Source organism: Bicyclus anynana, chromosome 22, assembly GCF_947172395.1.
Source record: "Bicyclus anynana chromosome 22, ilBicAnyn1.1, whole genome shotgun sequence".
NCBI classification, from domain to species: domain Eukaryota; kingdom Metazoa; phylum Arthropoda; class Insecta; order Lepidoptera; family Nymphalidae; genus Bicyclus; species Bicyclus anynana.
Window position 1 is genome coordinate 3,933,224 of NC_069104.1, and position 22,023 is coordinate 3,955,246.

At 35.8% G+C, this 22,023-nt stretch overlaps 2 protein-coding genes across 3 annotated transcripts in view; one reads left to right on the forward strand and one right to left on the reverse strand.

Annotated features, from left to right (window-relative positions):
* Positions 1–22,023, reverse strand: part of LOC112046576 (protein trachealess) — a 262,436-nt gene that overhangs the window by 229,858 nt on the left and 10,555 nt on the right. The window lies entirely within an intron of this gene.
* LOC128199337 (uncharacterized) lies at positions 8,759–12,015 on the forward strand. The gene is made up of 2 exons (XM_052888413.1): positions 8,759–9,252; positions 11,071–12,015. The coding sequence occupies exons 1-2, from the start codon at positions 8,930–8,932 to the stop codon at positions 11,984–11,986; spliced, it is 1,239 nt and encodes a 412-aa protein (XP_052744373.1). The 5' UTR covers positions 8,759–8,929; the 3' UTR covers positions 11,987–12,015.

Sequence of the window (22,023 nt, forward strand, 5' to 3'; positions counted from 1 at the left end):
TTTAACGACCAACTAATACACTACAGATAGAACGAGTATTAAAACACAGAAAACATATGTACAGACATACAGAGATACAGACAGTGTAATAGTGAACCTATAGTCTGGCAAGTTTGTTGATGACACTCCCATGATATGCGGGCGACGGGGGGAAAGACTGTGCGGGTGCGTGCGGGGAAGTGAGGTGCATCAGTCGTGGGTTTTTCATTTATCGCTATACGCCCCCCGGCCCGCGCGGATCATCGGGAGTGTTACGAACGAAGTTGCCAAACTATAGTACCCTACTCAAAAGACAAGAGATGTCGAGCTTAGACCTACCACACTGTGACTGCGAGTTAGCGGGCCAATTGATGATAATAAAATCAGTTCAACCTAAAGCCGCGTAAAAGAGCTTCGTTCTAATAAACAAAATAGATTGAAAGAGATGTGCGGCTAGCTTAATCGATAATAATCAATGTGAATATACGTAATGTGCGTACAGTGTTATTGCGGGTATCTTGAGACGTTCAAAACGGCCGTAATGCGCCCCAGCCGTGTGCTCGTAAAATAATATTCCGTAATACATTATAATAGTCGTCCCGGGTAATGTTCCTAAGTATTGGAATTACAGGGCGGCTTCGAGACCTTGTGTGTTGTGTGGGACAAGTGACGAGCGACTGACGTGTTAGCTTACTCGCACTATATTCAACGTAACCAATATTAATATTTTTTGAGTATCAATTTTATTTTGCCCAAATTTATTGATTAATAAATTTAATCAATAAATTTGATTAATCATCCATGACTTCGTCCTCGAGGATTTAGATTTTTAGATCTCAAAAAATCTAAATCCTTGAAAAAAAAATGACAGAAAATTTTGTAGACGAATTAGTTTGATTTTTAAAATAAACAGATACCTAGGTCCTCTGTTTTTATTTCTAACAAAAACAAACAAAGGACTTACGCATCTGTTATTTAAAAAAAAATAGTTTTAATAATTTAAATTCAAAAACTAAGATTAAAATCGTCAAGATAGTCTATTTGTGATATTGACTCTACTACCGTAAGACAACTGATACTAAGAGCCGGCCATTAATTCAACAGTTGCTTGTTTAAAATAGTGTAATATCAATTCATACATTTTTATTTTCTCTCATTTATTTATTTACCTTTTTTTTAAATTTCTAACAATGTTAACATAAAAATATAATAAAACACTATTAAAAATTTATAAAAAAATAAACCCTCCCGCTGCGGGACATTTGAGTGCCCAAGCAACCGGTGGTCAAGGCTCCAGAGCCAGCATGCATATTACTATTAATTAAATTTTTCTCTTCTTTCTAGGGAGACGATTGTTTAGACAACTTTTGTTTTTAAGTTTTTATAGATATTTTTTACAGGGTTTTTTACTGACAAGCCATTATAAATTATATATTATGTACTCCGATAGAACTATTCAAATCCGCTGCCGCTTATGTGTGTGCACCGCCTACGCACCCGATCTCATCGGTGCGTCTGATTGGCTGCGGGTGGCGAAATTGTCGGACGATGATTCGATTCATTTCGATGACAGATTATTTTTCGAATTTCGATTTGAAGCCGTTTCGATTTGAGCTCGGTCAAATCGATTTCCTGCCTAATATGGGAAAAGTATAGTTGTGGGACGCGTTTAAGTTAGTCTTTGAACAAAAAAATGTTTCTGTAGAAATTAGTTTATAAAAACGCCTCTGTTTATAGTCGAAAAGTTCTAGATTCAATTCTTGTTGCACTTTTGTCGGAATTACCTAGCTGGACACCAAAGTGTATCCTCGGATTTTGTATATGTCATCGTTAAATTGTAAAATACGTAAATTTATAATCTCACTCGCGATATTATAATCTGTTAGTATATTGTGTACTAAACATACTGATGACAATTTAACGTGTTCGGTAGATTATAATCTATCGAGTGAAACAGCCAAACAGTAATTAGGATGAATTTACCATAGAGTTACAAAAATATTCAGCGGGCATAATAAAAATAGTAAAAAATTACAATGGACAAATAAAAAAAAAAGAGAATAAGAAAGAAAATCGGAGGGGTGACTAGTGCGTTTCAAAATTTTTATAAACACTTAATTTTAAACATTGTTCTTTCATTAGTAAAATGTTATTTTTGTTACTTATTATAAGTATAATTTTGTCAAACCTAAAATTAGGTTAGCAACAACAAAAAACATACCCGGTACCCGGCCTGACATGTTCGGAAAGTTGACGTTTTAATATTGCAATTTAACGGTTTCGCTTTGATAGATTATAATATACCGAAAAATAACACGTTAAATTGTAATCAGTATGCTCAGTTCACAATATAATGACAGATTACAATATCGCGAGTGCGATTATAAGCTAACGTATTTTACAATTTTACGGTAACATACACATACCTATATTCGTATATTGTTTGTCTCCCACTATAGAGTTTCAATAAAGTATCCACGTCAAAAAATGTTTAGGACCACTGTTTAAAAAGTTAGGTACAGTGTGGCTGGTGTGGCTAGTAATCCCAATATAGAGTTTCAATCCACGTCAAAAAATGTTTAGGACCACTGTTTAAAAAGTTAGGTACAGTGTGGCTGGTGTGGCTAGTAATCCCACTATAGAGTTTCAATTCACGTCAAAAAATGTTTAGGACCACTGTTTAAATAGTTAGGTGCAGTGTGACTGGCAAAATGTGACCACTAGCCGTCGAAAGAACAAAAAACAAAACAGGAGCGAACATAAGCGACACAAAACATGTCTTCAAATGGATTTTTAATATAAATTTCGATACGTGTTATCTGTAACAAATCGACGAAAACGCCACTTAAAGGCGGCATTGAGAAGACTTATTAATAGGGTAACCAAGATACAACAAATACTAGGACATGCATTTATACAATAGATAAACCTTAAATTAAAAAAAAACATCACGTTGTTTTTTTTCACTGATTAGGTAATTAACTAAACAAATTAATATTTGATAATTAGGTGATGTATTAATTGATTATGAAACACGGCTAAAACTCACGTGATATTAGGTTGGAGTATTCCCGACTAGTTTTGAACCTATATGGGGCTCTTAGTCATGAGCTGGTTCTTGCAACGCGGCACGATTCTAACATTAGGTGATGTATGTATTAAGTTATATATTTATAAATTAAGTGCAAAAGGGTCAAGATAGTCTATTTGTGATATTGACTGTACTACCGGAAGACAACTGATACTAAGAGCCGGCAATAAATACAACAGTTGCTTGTTTAAAATAGTGTAATATCAATTCATACTCATTATTATTAATTCAATTTTCCTCTCCTTTCTAGGAAGACGATTGTTTAGACAACTTTTGTTAAGTGATGTATTTGTTTTAGATAGTTTTTTTATATTTTTATTTAATTATAATATCATTACAAAAATATGAACTTTTTGTACTCATAAGCTCATACCGGCTTTTCTGAGCACTGCAAGTAAAATGAATGAATAATCTAATAATAACAAACAAATGCGAGTATAAAATAAATACTATAGCACAATTTATAAGTTCGTTCAATATGACATTCACACCTGACGGAAAATGTGGCCTAAGAAAGTATTTGATTACTTAGATAATTCTTATTCACTTGCGTTTTAAGGAAAGGTTAAGGTTTTCATCCTCGGAAACACATTCGTGAGCCGAGCGTAAAGAGAAAGTTGTCGCAAAACGCTATTTAGTATGAGATTTAGGATCATCAACGACAATGGGACGAAATCCTGAAACCCATAAAGTGTCTTGCAACGGGAAATTCTCCGAGCCATCCAGTATATGAAAGAAACCTTTCCAAGAAGTGACCAAAATCCTAGCCACCCTACTTATTACCATGACAATCTGGTCGCATAAAGTTGAGATTGTAGTAATTAACTGCAGCGCTGTTCGCTTATACCACAGATAACAAACAGATAAATAAGGAAATCTGATACATATAGAACCTCTTTAGATATTCAAATGGGTACAAGCGCTACTTAGAGAGCGTCAATTATAACACTCGTTTTTACCCGACTTTTTGGTTTATTTTGTTGAACAGAAGATGGTATTACTGTTTGAAATTTTATTATGAACGACTATTTATTCATTTTTATATACTTTAGTAGCCAACGCCATAGGTATGCGGGGATAATATAGCCTATAGCCTTCCTTGATAAATGGGCTATCTAACACTGAAAGAATTTTTCAAATCGAACCAGTAGGTCTTGAGATTAGCGCGTTCAATCAAACAAACTCTTCAGCTTTATAATATTAGTATAGATTTGTACACCACAATTACAAAAACAAGAGAACACATAGAAGAGATCAGAGTAGGTACAAAAGACGGCCTTATCCATAAATAGCGATTTTCAGGTAACCTATGGTTTAGGAAAACGTAAGGCCATCAACAAGTGGTGTAAAACAAACATAAGAATACATACATACAAATAATCTACATCCTAATATATGTATAAACAAATTGATCAACGTTTTCTCTACAAAACATCACAAGTAAGAGATTCTTACTGAGTCAACACTTCACCTTTTGGTTACAACACGTTTTGTTAATTAGTATAATGATAATTTTATATTATAGATCGGTTGTCTACAACTAATATTGAGTTATGGAAATTTCCTCTTTTCAGCGCCTCATTTTTCATCTAACAGTATTTTTAACATCATTGAGTTAGTTAAAAATAATGGTTCTAAAACAATAATCTTGTATCCATCCGGAGTTCTTAATCATGACCGTGTTTTTGCAACGTGGAGTACACCAAACCAAACATCAATGTTCCCAGCATGCAGTCGAAGTTAACATATCGGCCCCACAGCCATATCCGCAGGAGGTGGGATATCCTTTTGCAAGACGATTTTATTACCCGAGTGCCGATTTTTCTTTTGACTTATTCTTCACTACCAGACAATCTCACCTTATATTAAGTGATGATGCAGTCAAAGATGGAAGCGGGCTAACTTGTCAGAAGGAGAATGAAAATCCACACCCCTTTCGGTTTCTACACGACATCGTACCGGAACGCTAAATCGCTTGGCGGTACGTCTTTGTTGGTAGGGTGGTAACTAGCCACGGCCGAAGCCTCCCACCAGCCAGACCTGGACTATGTAAATCCACCGCGCATACCACTGCGCCACGGAGGCCGTCAAAAATAATGGTTTCAAAACAATAATCTTGAATCCATTCGGAGTACTTACATACAGGAATAAAATATAGCCTTTGACACTCACAAATAATGTAGCTTTCTAGCGGTAAAAGCATTTTTAAAATCAATTCAGTAGAACCAAAGATTACCCCTCTAGAATTTTACTATAGATTTGCCGGATTTCTTTTAAGGCTTTCAAATCAAATCAAAAATCATTTATTTCAAGTAGGATCAGTTTACAAGCACTTTTGACACGTCAGTTGACCATTTGTAAAGATTCTACCACCGGTTCGGAAGGCAGGTTCTGCTGAGAAGATACCGGCAAGAAACTCAACAGTTGCTCTTTTGAAAAAGTCATACAGTATTATAATTTACAATTGATAACAATTACAATTTCTTTTAGTTTTATTTCCTGTGTGAAGGTGGAAGCTGATCCAATGGCCTCCAAGCGCTTTTATCTTTAAGGAACGCATCAATGTTGTAGTAACCTCGACTAAGTAAATGTTTTTAACACATTGCTTAAAGTTATGCATTGGCAGGTCCATCACAGTCTTGGGGATCTTGTTATAGAAGAGTACACCCAAACCTACAAAAGATTTTTTTACTCTTTGGAGACGATATGCAGAAATAACTACTAATTTTTACAAAGTTGCAATCATTTATTTCACATTACTTTAAGAATAATTTGTGAATGAAACTTTATCAGCTCCTCGCTGGATTTATTATCTTGGCGTCGGTTAATTAATGGCTCAATTCGTTTTGCTGTATCGATTTTGTTCGAGTTAATGAAAGTATATCGTCGAGATAACGCCCCGCTTGTGCGCTGGTTTATTGGGTTTTCGTGATAATATTTTACACTAATAGGTGCCCCAAGGTTTCACCCGCGTAGTTGTCGTTACCTTGTGAATACAGGGATAAAATATAACCTATTTTACTCGCTTATAATGTAGCTTTGCGCCAGCTAGATTTCTTTATAAAAATATTCAAAAAGATTGTGATAGAGTAACGAAATAAAAAAAAAACAATTTATAAAAATAATATCTTTATTGATTTAACCCAATAAAACAAGTATAGTATAAAGTGTTACTTTTCCCACTGTTGCCTTGTTCGCCGTAATGGCGGACATAAATAAAGCGGCAGGGTCTGTGCACATACACTGGAATACTGAACGGAGGTATGACGGGGATACAGAAATTCGTTTGTAGATTCTGTTGATTAGATCCAGAACTAATAACAATATTTATAATCAAACATGATTTTAAAAAATAGCTAAAAATTAAAAAAAAAGCTCTGCAAGTACGTACCGTACCTACTGTAAGTTTAAGACTTTCTTTGTTTAGGTTGTTGACCGAGTCTCTTAAACAGTCTTATTTATCATTATTGAATAGTTTTAATTATTTTGTTAAAATCTGTCAAAATCCGACGAATAATTTAGAGGAATACGACACGAAAATCCTATGCGCACATTTTTTTCCCAAAACCATTTTTAGGGGCTAATGTTGACTCTACAACATTCCGATTCGAAGTCTTCTCTGCGTAACATTATCTGTTACTTGTATTCAACGTATTTTCGTGTATTATCATCATCATCATCATAATCATATCAGCTAATGGACGTCCACTGCAGTACATAGCCCCTTTGTACACCTAAGTCGTCTACATACAGCGAATCCCTGCGATTTGCTCGATGTCATCAGCCCACCTGGACTAATTTTGCCTATAAGTATACGTACATCATTTTCGCCTATAATAGCAAAATAAATAGTCACAATTTTATATTAAATATATTTTTGGTACCATCGATCATCATCTTGTGTATTCTGAGGTTTTATTTACATTCCTTTCTAGTGCCGTGATAGCCCAGTGGATATGACCTCTGCCGCCGGTTCCGGAGGGTGTAAGTTCGAATCCGGTCCAACTTTTCAATGATGTGCATTTTAAGAAATTAAATATCACGTGTCTCAAACGGTGAAGGAAAAACATCGTGAGGAAACCTAAGAATTTTCTTAATTCTCTGCGTATGTGAAGTCTGCCAATCCGCATTGGGGCAGCGTGGTAAACCATTGGCCTAACCTCTCTCATTCTGATTCTAAGAGGAGACTCGAGCTCAGCAGTGAGCCTATGGGTTGTTAATGATGATTTACATTCCTATCAATCTAAACTGCACCCAAACGTAAGTTACCCAACGTCCAGTCAATGTGGTAAGATCCCCGAGATGTCCTGCTAACACGCGGTTAATTTTCATGTGACAAAATCATAACTTTGCCGCGTATCATAATGGCTTCTCGTATATAAAATTGGTAACGATTCAATTTGTTACAAATATTTTATTAACATATTGTAACTCGATAGGTTGGGTAGTATAGAGAGCCTGTCTTTGCCAGACCTTCGCGATTTTATAAAAGCCAAAAGTTTGACAATACATACCTACTCCTAAATATTTTAGAATTTAAACTATCGTGTTATTCATATTGATTGATTATGAAATAAGGCTAAAACTCACGTGATATAAGGTCGGAGTATGCCCGACTAGTTTCGAACCCATACGGGGCCCTTATTCATTTGACTGAAATTTGTAATTGAAGTAGATTTTACTCTAGATTAACACATAGGGTACTTTCCCCGAAAAAATCCATGGACTCCCAAGATTTGCGTAAACAATGATTCTGATGGTAGGAATGTTTGTTACTCTTTCACGCCTCGACTGCTGAACCAAATCACCTGAAATTTGAAGTAGAGATAGATTATAGACTGAATTAACACATAGGTTACTTTTGGTTGTCAAGGGATTTGTGAAAAACTAAATTCCATGCGGACGAAGTCCCGGGTCGTCGACTTTAAACTAATTCAAATAACTTTATGAGCGTACTAGCTGAGGTCACGCGGTTTCACCCGCGTGGTTCCCGTTCCCGCAGGAATACAGGTATAAAGTAGCCTATAGCCTTCCTCAATATTTGGCTATTTAACACTGAAAGAATTTTTCAAATCGGACCAGTATTTCCTGAGATTAGCGCGTTCAAACAAACAAACAAACAAACAAACTCTTCAGCTTTATAATATATGGTATAGATAAGTATAACAATAATCAATTCAAACCATTATCCTAACTATTTAAAATCAGTGAAATATCGAGTAATTACTTATCCATAAACCTTCCTGCAATACATGAGCATGACTGCACAAGTTAATTATGCAAAACACTTTATTGATCACCATGCTTAATTATTTTTATCGCATTACTCTACTAATTAATATGCGTAAGACGCGCATTGTTTGAATGCTAATGGTAGTGACAAATACCTCCTGTCCTGTCTTGAATTTGAACTCTTTATCCACAGAAAACAGATCAACCACATCATAAAATAATACTAAATTTGAGTCCGTTCGAACGTCTAATTCTGATTTCACTTTCAAGATTTGACTACACATACCTTCTTAGACACAAAGGAAGTAGCAATAGCAAAATTAAAAGACTTATAAAAAGAAAAGTTTCATCAAAACAGTTGCGCTAATTTCGTTTTAAAATGTCATCCAATAATCAAAACGGCTAATAGAGGAAACGCAGCGCCGATTCTAAGGCCGGGACTCCACCAAAGCAGAGATGTGTGCGGTGTACTGTGTGCTGTGCGAGAAGAGATGTTTTTCAGCTCGCGGGACTCCACCAAAGCGGAGATGTGTGCGGTGTGCTGTGTGCTGTGCGAGAAGAGATGTTTTTCAGCTCGGGTGCGGGGCGTTGAGTGCTCAGTACGCATTCTGACACGAAAGGTAGACGATGTCGCTATTATTACAAAAAAAGTATCTTCTTTTACTTGAAGAAGAACTACAGTCTGAAGAAGCAGAATTGATAGCTTTATACTACCTAAACAAAAGAAAACATCGGTTTTGGAAAAGAAGTCACTTGTATTACCATACCAGTCATGGAGAATTTTTTACTCTGTTTAATGAGTTAGATGATGAAAGTTTTACCAAGTCCTACAGACTACCGAGGAATATATTCTACGAACTACATAACTTAATTAAACCACATATATTTAAGCAAGATACTAACTACAGGAGATCTATCTGTACCCAAGAGCGGCTAGCAGTATGTTTGAAGTAAGTACCTACCTAATTATGTTTTTGTTAATGTGTGTTTGTGTTTATGTGTGTTATCTGCGTTTGAATGTGATCAGTCTTTTTTGAGTGTTTGTTTTTTTTTGTGTAAAAGGGCTAAGTGAGAAGTACTCAAAACGAGAATCAAGAAGTACGAGAATACATGAAAAATATTATGTAAACTGAGGTATGTAAGGATTACGAGAAATCGAGATCCGTTGTCTCTTTCTACCCCTCCGGGAGACTGGAGTGATGCATATTATGTAAAAACCAAATATATTTTTATATTATCTTATTTATTCATAAAGAAAACAAAAAAACCAACTGCCTTTCTGGCAGTAGCAAAAAAAACGTAAGGTTATATTAGAAACATAACGTACAAAAAAATTATAACAGTAAATCACATGAGACATATTGCTTTCTTTTCCATATAGTTACAAATTATCATATGTGACTTCTTCGTTTCTGAATGCTTCTATCTGTTCATCGGTCATGTGCGTATCTTCCAAGCTTGGAACAGGTGCCTGTGTCGAACTTGGACCCGGTATTTGTGTTGAGCTAGGAACCGGTGCCTGTGTTGAGTTAGGACCACCGGCCTGTGTTGATGTAAGAACCGGTGCCTGTGTTGAGCTAGGACCCGGTGTCGAACTTGGACCCGGTGCTGAAGTGTAACCGGGGGAATACCAATTATTTTCATTTGTGTTATACCATGTGTTTTGTAGCTCAAGTTCTTCCAATTCTAAAAGAACATTGAAAATTTTACGTTTAGCCTGAAGCTGCATATATTGAGAAAGTTTTTTTACACTTTTTGATATCGACAGAAAAAAAGTGTCCATTTCGTCAAGGGTATTATTTTTCTCTATCAATGATTGTATTTCTAGTTTTTCTTGGCCTATTCTTTCACGGTTTGCATGGTGCTGTATAAGTAAATTACTTATTTCATCCGATTTTTTTGTTGCATTTCTGCATGTCGAGGCTGAGACGCTTGATGTCGGTGACGGCGAATGTTGTACAGATGGACGATCTTCTGGAGTGCTTCTTGTATGATTGCTTGATGTTTCAAAAAACTCATCGGTTACATTACTTTCCAATGAATTTGTTTCCTGTTCATTTATATTTGTTTGTGAGGTATAATTTGTAGTCCTGTTTCTATTCGTCATATATGGTATCAAAAATTCCATTACCTTCTCATATTTCCATTCACGAATTTGTTTACCACTCTGTCCACTTCTAGTGGCATTCTTCCTTTTTAATGCGTCCCGGTGGCTGTCTCTCAACTTTTTCCACTTAGATTTAGCCGTTTTTACTGAAATAAAAATAATTGAAATCATTATAAATATTAAATGTTGACATTGCCATAGTCAAAATATACTTACCGCATTATCACTCATGCAGAATTTATAACCATTATAAATATTTAAAAAATACCAGAGTTTCAAGGGAAACCAATTTATTAAAAAAAATATCTGAAATCAAACAAACAAAACGGATTGTATCTCTCGTACGTGGTCGCGGCAGACGGCGGCGTCGAAATTTGAAATGTTAATAAATAACGAGTGATAAATCCATTTTATTTGTTTGATTTCAATGTATTGTGTTAGTGTGAATCTTAGACTTTTAATTGTTTCTTTTCTATTATTTAAAAATGGCTATAACTTTTGAACGAGTGAAAATTCTGTAAATACATAATTTCAGTAATGCCTAATCTTTTATAGTTCCGGAAACAACACGACACTGATTAAGATATTATTTTGAAATGACCCTTCTATTCTAACTGAAACCACGACACATAAATATAAATCTATATTATAATTATTACAGGTATTTGGCGACTGGTTCAAAATTTTCACAAATAGCTGAAAATTTTAGGATTGGAAAATCGACTGTTCCAAGAATTATAGAAGATGTCTGCGATGCCTTGTGGACAGTATTACAACCTTTGGTTATGCCAGAACTTAACGAAAATGATTGGAAAAAAAATTCAAAGCAATTTGAAGAAATCTGGCAATTCAAAAACTGCGTCGGGGCCATTGATGGCAAGCATGTGTACATGTTTGCACCCCCAAAATCTGGGTCCTCATATTACTGTTATAAACACAGGTTTTCAACTGTAATGATGTGCGTAGCCGACGCTACCCGAAGAATAATTATGGTAGATATAGGTTCAATGGGAAGGTTCAGCGATGGTGGTATTTTTGCTGATAGTATATTCGGAATTCGTTTGAGAGAAAACAGACTAAATCTACCACAGCCACAACCCTTGTACCAAAATGGAGAACCTGTACCGTTTGTTTTTATTGGAGACGAAGCTTTCCCTTTGATGACTAACTTAATGAGACCATATCCACGCGATAATTTAAATAACGAAAAACGAACATACAATTATAGACTTTCAAGAGCTCGTCGTATTGTGGAAGCTACATTTGGTGTATTATCACGGAAATGGTACGTATACCGTAAAGAATTTGAATGTAAAATAGAAACAGTGGAAAAAGTGATAAAAGCAACGTGTGTTCTACACAACTTTTTAATTGACAAGATGCCTGGCTATCTAGATAATAATGAAACGGGTTTGGCCACGACTATGTTTAACGACACAAACGTGGAAAATCTATTATCGAATGACAATATGGATGCCTATCAAGTTCGAGAAAAATTCTGTAGTTATTTCAACAACGAGGGCGCCGTTCCATGGCAAGACACTCGTATTACAATATTACTTGAACGAAATACTTAATATAATAAATTGCACTTACCGTCAGATAATTGAGTTTCTTTCAAAACGTTCTCCCAAGCTGCATCTTTGACGTCAGTAAGTTTATAGGTATCTATTGATGTGTTCCATAGACATGGATATTTTTTTACTGATTCAATAAATTGTTCATCCATTACGTTTTATTTAAATTAACTAATTGTTTACGTTGAAAAATACAAACTGCACAAATTATTCACGATAAAAGCGTGTGCTCGCGCGCACGGTACTAGCAAGATGACCGGCCGGCGCGCGCGCGGGGTTCTGCGGGTTGCTAGCGGGCGAGAGGGGGGAGGGTGACATCGCTCACTGCACGCCGCTCACATCTCTCGTCTCCACTGCGCGTCGTCCGCGCACAGCTCACATCTCCGCTTCCATCGCGACATACAAATATTAAACATCTCCGCACAGCGATCTCCACTGAAGCTGAGCGGAGAGGAGACGTGTCAATAACTCAATTCTATTGGTTGTTTAAAAAACATCTCCTCTCCGCTCGTCTCGTCTCCGCTTTGGTGGAGTCCCGGCCTAACACCCCATTCGCTCGCAGCTTGCAGTTATGACCGAAGTCTATAGAGTAGCTTAATTGTAAAAAGTACCTACTCATATTTATTTTTAATAAATAAATATGAGTAGGTACTTACACAATACAAGTAAGCGTATAACTTGTGTTAAGGATATTTATAAACTACATTTAAATACATACTTAATGTATAAATACATTCAGACACTGAAAAACACCCATGCTCATCACAATTTTTTTCCTTTCGTGGGAATCGAACCCACGGCCGTGGATGCCGGAAACAACCGCGCCACGCGGCCGTCAAACATTGTTTTTTTTCTAAATTTAGTAATAATTGCTACAGTTTGCCTACGCGGGTTCAGATCACAAAGTCCTGGATTCGTAGGCATAATTAAAATTTAGATGCTTTATTTTCCCCAAGAAATTCTTAATAAAATTCTCAGAATTGAGAAGTTAGCAGTGTTAAGATTCTCGTGCCTCGGATAGCACGTAAAACTAAAGACCATCGTTCCCATCGTTCATTATCATCAAACAACATAGTTCTTAGAATAGTTATAGATTAAACATTATTATCTAAGCCCTCCAACCCGTACTGAAGAAGCGTGGTGGGTGTAAGCTCCAAATATTGTTATGAAGAACAGTGGCGTGCACTTCATACATACATTAAAGTACTGAATACCCTTATTGTTGTCTTCTTAATGCTTATTAAATGTCGATTTTCCCAGATTGCTTTATTTTCTTACTAGTGCATACCCTGATCGACAACCTCATGCACGCCACTGTTGAATAAGGAAGAAGGCCTGGCATTCAATTTGCCGTTAAAATAAGCTAAAAATGATAAATCACAAAAAAATTACAACGTAGACACTCCATACCATTTCTATTCCTATTGTTTTCCTAATTCCGTCCTCGGTCCTTTCATTTGCTAAATCGCGCGTCATTTGAGCACATTTCTTTTATTTGCACTTTTTCGCTTTTAAACTTCCCCCTTTAAGGAATGTCTATTAAGATTACCTTCGCAGTAATTATGTGTCGCAAATTTATTTATTTTCTCCCCTAGGGGCGGAATGAAAGGTGGAATTCTTTTGACGTTTTTTATAAGGTCACGGCAAATTGGCGCTACGTCTTAAACAGTTATTTAGTTGAATTGCCCGTTTTTATGTTCATTGTTTTATGTTTATGGCGTTGGCTAATTTGATCTACTTAATTATTACAAAATTGTGTATAATGACATTTTTTTTTTTGAATAGCGTGTAGGTATCCGCGTTGTAAGGCAATTTCTGGTTTTATCTATATCTATACTAATATTATAAAGAGGTAAAGTTTGTTTATTTTATTTATTTATTTATAATTTATTGCACAAAACAAAAACAATAACAAAAAACAAAAGAAAACATAGAAAACAAGTATGTACAAAGGCGGTCTTATTGCTTGTAGCAATATCTACTAGACAACCATCGGATAAATGGAATTCATGCAATTAATGCACTTAAAGTTTGGTTTATTGTAGAGGGTAATCTTTGGATCTACGAAACAGATTTTGAAAATTCTTTTACCACTACAAAGCCATATATATAGCCGATTTGAAAAATTCTTTTAGTAGCAGATAGCCCATTTATCGAGGAAGGCTATATTTTATCCCCGTATTCCTACGGGAACGGGAACCTCGCGGATGAAACCACGCGGCGTCTACTAGTTAGTATATAAAAGTACGGATATGCAAACCTCATCTAAATACAAAACTCATAGAAACGAGAATTGTTCGTTTACATTAGATAGGTAGATATGTACTAATCTTTGATTCCTGCCTGTTCCAGCTATCTGCTACTGTAGCACACGTCTAGTAATAATTGTATGACAGCCTGCGATACTCAGACCTACCTCATTCTATGAAAGCTTTTTTTATTTTATACTAGCGGACCCAGTCAAGCTTCGCTTTGACTTTTGTGCACTTCTTCGATATCCTACACCTACCTTATGTCTACTCTACTTTACTAAATTATTACGAATCGTTTGTATGGGTTGATAATTTTTTTTTAGTCTTTTAAATTTTTCTCGCCGTAAAAACCATCCTAGAACTTTAACGAACATTTTAAAAAAGAATTGGCCAAATTGGTCTAGGCGTTGTTGAGTTATTCGGTTATCAACGCATTTTGCGATTCATTTTTATATTATAGATTTAGTAGGTAGGTACTAATATTAGTCACACACAAAAGTCTTATCTCTATATGAGATCTCTGCCAGCGACTCTTCCCAAGTGGGTGACTTTTTTATGCTTTACAAGTTCGCCCTTGACTAGAATCTCACCTGATGGTAAGTGAGGATGCAATCTAAGATGGAAGCGGGCTAACTTTTTAGAAGAAGGGTGAAAATTCACACCCCTTTCGGTTTCGAAACGACAGCGTACCGGAACCCGGTACTAGCCACGGCCGAAGCCTCCCAGCAGCTGATATTTTTCAGCTCAAGCTCCTACTGTAGTAAATACGGTAGCCAATTATGGAGCTTAGAAAGTAGTATCTTAGGAAAGTAGCAAGTTTCACGTGTCTGAGTATAAAACCAGATTTTTGATATTTTATACGGGCTTTGATTATATCATGAGAAATCGTGTCTGTCTGTCTGACCAGACCCATAAAAGTCAAATTCAATTTCAATTAGGTTTAGTTTACAAGCACTTCAGAAATGTTAAGTTATGTCATGATTTAATGTAAGATTTGTCATGATGTAATACTTGTTTAATTACTTTTTTTGGTTTTACATTGTTTCTGTGTGTCAAATAAACAAATTTTTTTTATTTTATTATTATCAATATCTGATAATTCAAAAGTGCTCGTAAACTACGCTTAATTTATATAAATAAATTTTGACTTTGACTTAATCTTCACAAAATGAGGTATGTCTGGCTATGGCAAGCTCTAAGTCCATAACAACTGGTTACTGGCATGCAATAGTTAGACAACCGCAATGTCACCGCACGGCGCGGGTTGCGCAACCACATAATGCTGCTTAATCATTGCTTCTTATTGCTGACTGGTTTGCTTTGATTGCTCAACTGCCCATGTTATTGTGGATTGCTCTTAACAAATATACGTAATAAGTTAAAAATTAAAAAAAAAACGAAATGCCCGAAATTTTCATAATATACAACGATGGCTTAATATATATTCCGCGCCACGAAACAAGTCCTCTAGACGCAGCGCTAATTTGTCATTTGGTAATGGCGGTCATTTGTGTAAGGCACTGTCAATTTTAGTTCAGGTTTTAGCAGCAGGACTTCTTTCGTGGCGCGGAGTCTGCAATGATAACGTTACAAAAAAATTATATTTTCATAACTTTTTTTTTTATAATCCGACCTATTAGCATACCTCATGAATTTTTAACAGAAACTTTATAACTGCAAATAATAGACACAAGTTTTATATAAATTGTCAAACCTCGTTAGCGTATAAGTTTTAGAATTATGGTAGGAACACTTCAGTTACATGATTTTTTTTTATAGGGTCATCTTAATGAAAGAAAGAATTATTATGTACTCGAAGCTTCATCTACAAAAAAAATAAAACATTGTTTATAAAAATAGTATTTTAATACTATAAAAATAGTATTATAATATTTAAAAGCATTATAAAATTTAAAATTATAAAAAAAGCAAAAGTATTATAATATTTAGTAAGCTTTGAGTACAATATAATTCTTTACTATTTTTATATAAATAATACTGTTTTTATATAAATAGTATTATTTATATAAAAATAGTTTTTATATATATTTACTCAGTATTGTTTAATAAAAATTAGATCTTTAAAATCTTAATTACATCAGCTACAGCATTGAAAACACGGATTCAAGATAATTTTTAAGAATTCGAAAAATAAATATAACTTGGTCACCCCAGGGATTTTTTAAAAGCTTTTAAAATTAGTTTTAAATAAATATGTGGAGTATCCACCATTTGCGTTTTATCCATTAATTACGGGACACCTTGTATAAAAGCGAAAAATACTCATCACAAAATTTTGAAAACCGCTTGACCTACCAAGTTAAAATTTGGCATGGCGGAGTTTATAGTTAGTAGACATCCTCAAAAACGGTATTTGCGGGAAGGCCGGATTAAGGAGTTCTAAGGCCGGACGTATTTTAAGGTAATATACCTTAGATAATCGATAATCGTTAGGCCCCTCCATACTAAATAACGCACAATTTTATGTCATTACCCAAAGACGTGCACGCACATCTTATCTTAGTACATAACAAGCGCATGCTGTGAGTAGACGTGGACTTAAAAAAAAAATATTTACTGATTTTTTAATTTTAATCACGTAATTATACCTTCGTGTTCATTATGGAAGTGTAAAAACACAAGTCACAACATGAATAAAGAGAAATGGGTAACGAGCGATGACGTACACAATGTGCGAAACCAATGACAATTCCGCGACGCGTTGAGGCCTATCTAACGATCTACGATCGATGTCTTAGATAACGTCCGCCCTTATAACAGGGATGATGACAGTTTATTAAATTGTATATAAATTAAGAGTACGCGAATAGTAAAGCAATTTTGTAAAATGAAACAGGGTATCTGCGATCATTACTTTCGGAGCTACAGGGATTTAAAGGGTCAGATTTGCAGCGCTGCCGCGGACCCCTGAAAAACGCCCAATGCAAAATGGCACGAACTAATGACGTCGTAGGCAATGTAATGATCGTTAGATTTGTATGAGCGTATAAACAAAATTAGTAATATCTTTGTTATTTGTGCGTTTATGTTTATAGTTCATTTATTAAAAATGTCACATTTAATGTAAGGAAGCTAAAACTGTATGAATTTTCATCTAATTACGATAAAAGATTTTTAATAGATTTTCAAATTTTATAATCCCATTTATTTTGCAAATATCCAGACAATCTTTGCTTTTTATATATAAATTAGTTAACAATCTATTTACCCGAATGTATCATAAAAACTAATACATTCAAACCTAGGCATCATCCCCACTTCTTAATCCGGAGCTCTCGCAATATCTGTGTTTAGAGGAACACACGTAAATATCTTAGTATCCTAACAAGATGATAGTTTAGCGGATAGTATGAATGTGATCAGATTGCCCCGTTATCAATGCTACAGTGCCCCCATTCATATGGCAGTTCCGCGGTTGACAGGGCTACCGCCTCAAATTAATTTCTATGGGGCAATTAAGCCTTGCACAAACTTGCATGACACTTTATGGGGCAATAATGGTATATCTAGATTATTTTAATTTGGCACGTCAATACATTCGCAAACTGTGTGGGTATAGTTTATCTATTCCGGAAATTATTATGGAGTTGCAGACGCGGTTTCACCCGCGTGGTTCCCGTTCCCATTGAAATACGGGGATAAAATATAGCATATAACACTCGGGGATAGTGTAGCTTCCCAACAGTGAAGGAATTTTCCAAATCGGTTCAGTATTTTTTTATTATTCAATGCAAACAAACTAACAATCAAATCTTTCCTTTTATAATAATAGTATACCTAGACGTAGTGGAAAGCAGTTGTGTGCAATTGATATATGCAATAACCAGCGTACGCCCCTGACTTCGTCCGCCTTTAGACCTCCTTAATCTGGCTCTCTCGCCTAATCGGTTCTTAGCAGACGTCTACCTACTAAGGTCCTAAATGAAGCAAACCTACGAGGCTTAGTGTAACGGAGAGGTGGCAAGTGAAGCGGGCCGACGATCTCCGCAGTAAAACAAAGGCCGAGTAGGTCGAGTGAAGCTGAGAAAATTTTATAAAGAAGAGCTTTAACTTTCATACCAGTCATCATATTAGCCGATGGACGTCCACTGCAGGACATAGGCCTTTTGTAGGGACTACCAAACATCACGATACTGAGCCACCTGCATCCAGCGAATCCCTATGACTCGCTTGATGTCGTCAGTCCGCCTGGTGGGGGGCCGACCAACACTCCGCAATCTAGTGCGTAGTCTACATTCCAGCCACGGGACCCCAACGGCCATCGGCTCTTCGAAGTATGTGCCCCGCCCATTGCCACTTCAGCTTCGCGACACGTTGAACTATGTCGGTGAATTTAGTTCTTCTGCGGATCTCCTCATTTCTGATTCGATTCGAATTGATCAGCCCCTTCAGCCAACTGGCAGGTCGATTCTCTTTCTACGATCACGTGACCTGTCGATAGTAAATGTCGTTCCCATACATTTTTCTAGTTTTTGAAGTGTTTGCGATCGTAGAAGGAGAATCGATCGCTGATTATACTAATATCAGTAAGCATTTCAGTGTCTTAATATAAACTTTACATTATAAACCCTCTATTATACGACCGTTCCATAATCTACAATTATCGGTGTTGTTATGTTAATGTGTTATCATGTTATTATTAGAATGTGTGTTTCTCCTTATTATACACCACCTGGAGTCCGTTGTTCTCATGTCCTACCTAATCTTAAGGTCGCCTACAAGATATCGTTGCGTATGCTACTTTATATTTACTAACCGACTTCAAAAAAGGAGTATTTTCTCAATTCGATGCGTCTGTTTATTATCTCATTCTCTATTGTGTCATAACTTCTTCATTTATTAACCAATTTTGAAATTTTTTTTTTGTTTGAAAGAGTATACTTTCAGATTGGTAGTAAGTACTTATATAATTCTAGATATAGATTAGTATTTTTTTATTAAAATCAAAATAACTGAAATACGTCTTTGAAGTCGGTTCCATTTTTATGTTGAAAAGATTATTTTATGTATCCATTTATAGTAAGTAAAGTCTTTTTTTTTTGTTCTTTACAAGTTAGCCCTTGACTACAATCTCACCTGATGGTAAGTGATGATGTACCTAATCTATGGAAGCGGGCTAACTTGTTAGGAGGAGGATGAAAACCCACACTCCGTTCGGTTTCTACACGACATCGTACCGGAACGCTAAATTGCTTGGCGGTACGTCATTGTCGGTAGGGTGGTAACAAGCCACGGCCGAAGCCTCCCACCAGCTATATCTTAGCTATCTTAACTATTATTTTTTTTATTTGATTATGTAAGTGCCATAAACTGTATAATGGGACCTCAGCATTGTCCCCAGAGGATTTGAGCGCAGAAGCATCGCCTGATGGGACCCGAAGGCACAAGCAGAAGAGATAGGAAGAACTAAGGGCGTCCTGAGACTCGGACCTCGGCTTAGAGCGTTCTGGGAAGGGCCTTCCTTAGGCCAAAAATTTTGTCGGTTTAGCTTACGTGTAAACTGTTGATGTAAAATGGACGGCCTCCGTGGCGCAGTGGTATTGAGTGTAGATTATCCTATTTCTAACAAGTTAGCCCGCTTCCATCTTAGATTGCATCATCACTTACCATCAGGTGACATTGTAGTCAAGGGCTAACTTGTGAAGAAAAAAAAATACTGCAAGAAACTTTAATTGAAAAACTTATAGCAAAAACTTTTTTATTTCGCTATGGCAGTGCTTGCAAAAGATGCACTAAGTTATCTATAACCCCGGCGTATTTTAAACGAGAAATGCTTGTATTAAGTTGGGACATTGATGGATTGATGAAGTCATAAAGCAGTCCTGTTACTACTTTATCTTAGACATCTGAGTCTAGTCTAGACAAAAACATCTCTTGGACTATATACGACTTTAAAAATAAAATTCTCGACTAACAGACATTAAGTACCTACTTTTATTTAGGATCTAAAAAATCTATACTTACTTATGAAGAAGAAAGTTTTTCTTTGTTTGTTTGCATTGAACTTAAAGTACTGAAGTAATTTGAAAAATTATTTTACTGATGGGAAGGTACAGGCTGAGTGCTATAGGCTATATTTTATCCCTGTATTGCTACGGGAACGGGAACCACGCGGGTGCAACCGCGCCTGTAAGTTGATTGATAAATTGATATTATATATACTAAAATAAATAAGAGCAAAACAATACCGAATAACATTGCATAATATGAGTACTATATGAGTAGGTTCAATAAGTTGAATGAAATTTGGATTTGAATTGTTACATATAATACAATTTTTTATGCTTAAAATCTTGTGATCTACGAGGCAAAAAGGTTGGGAATCTCTGATTCGAACGTAATACCTACTGCCACAAGAGAAAAAAGATCTCCCTGATAAAATAATTACAATCGCGGAAAATACCGAATCACACAAATAATATGCAATAGCGCATCTCGGAGTTGTTGTATTATTACAATAACAAGGTAATGTTAAACATTGCTTTTTGGACTTTGTTTACGAGACAAAAAAGTTGGTAATCCCTGAACTATCACGAGAGAAAAAGAGCCACCAATTACTTACAATCGCAAAAAAATACCGAATCACACAAATAACATACAATAGCGCAGTATTAGGTTGTTATACTATTAGGATAACGCTAATAACAATAACAATTTTGGCTGGTGGGAGGCTTCGGCCGTGGCTAGTTACCCTACGGGCAAAGACGTACCGCCAAGCGATCCGGTACGATGCCGTGTAGAAACCGAAAGGGGTGTGAATTTTCATCCTCCTCCTAACAAGTTAGCCCGCTTCCATCTTAGACTGCATCATCACTTACCATCAGGTGAGATTGTAGTCAAGGGCTAACTTGTAATGATTAAAAAAAATATAATAATAATGTAATGTTATTAAATACGTTAAAGATCTTCGGGTCTATCCTAAAACTGAAAATATTGTGGCTTACAAGAAAAAAAAAATGGAAAATCCTGAAGTATAAATGTAATACATATGTATGCAATATCACAAGAGAAAAAAAGGACCATGACAAATTACTTACAATCGCAAAAAAATACCGAATAACATACAATAGCACAATAACTCCATCAGCGAATGTCGATAATAAACAAAGAAGCGACCATGTTTATCGCTTTAAATATGATATTTATTTCGATTGCAACCGCAACTTGCAACAATTTGTTTGATTTTAAGTTATTACACACGTTAACACAGCTGCGAATTGATATGCAGTAGATACGAATAGGTATGTGGCTAAGGAATCCCCTCTCTTTGGACTACAGACGGACCCACTTTTTGCAAAGGCGTTTATCTTGAAGCGCATGAAGTCGCTTACCGTGTTACTCAAGCGTCGAGGATTAGATTTTTTTTATTTAGATTAGATTATTGGATTTGGTCTTAGACAAATTACCATAAGACCTGCTTCGCTAGACGTTAGCCCTCTGTCAAAAGTATATGATCACAATCTAACGTGTTATTACACAGTGTAAGGACACAGGATTTATTGATGTTAAATATTTTCGATGTGTGAGTTTACTTCGTCCTACTCAAAAAACGACAATTTTACTGGTGAATTTGAGTGCGATACAAGTGTGATGCAGTCCAATATATTCTGTACTTACTATGTAGTTATAATCCACAAGTCTTAGATATAAATCGTTATAGACGCGTCGCGAAGCCACAGGATATTTACTTAAGAGTGTGCAAAATGTAATTTGGTGGTTACAAATAGTTCTGGATCTCAGATTCTGGAAAAGTTAGGAGCCTGA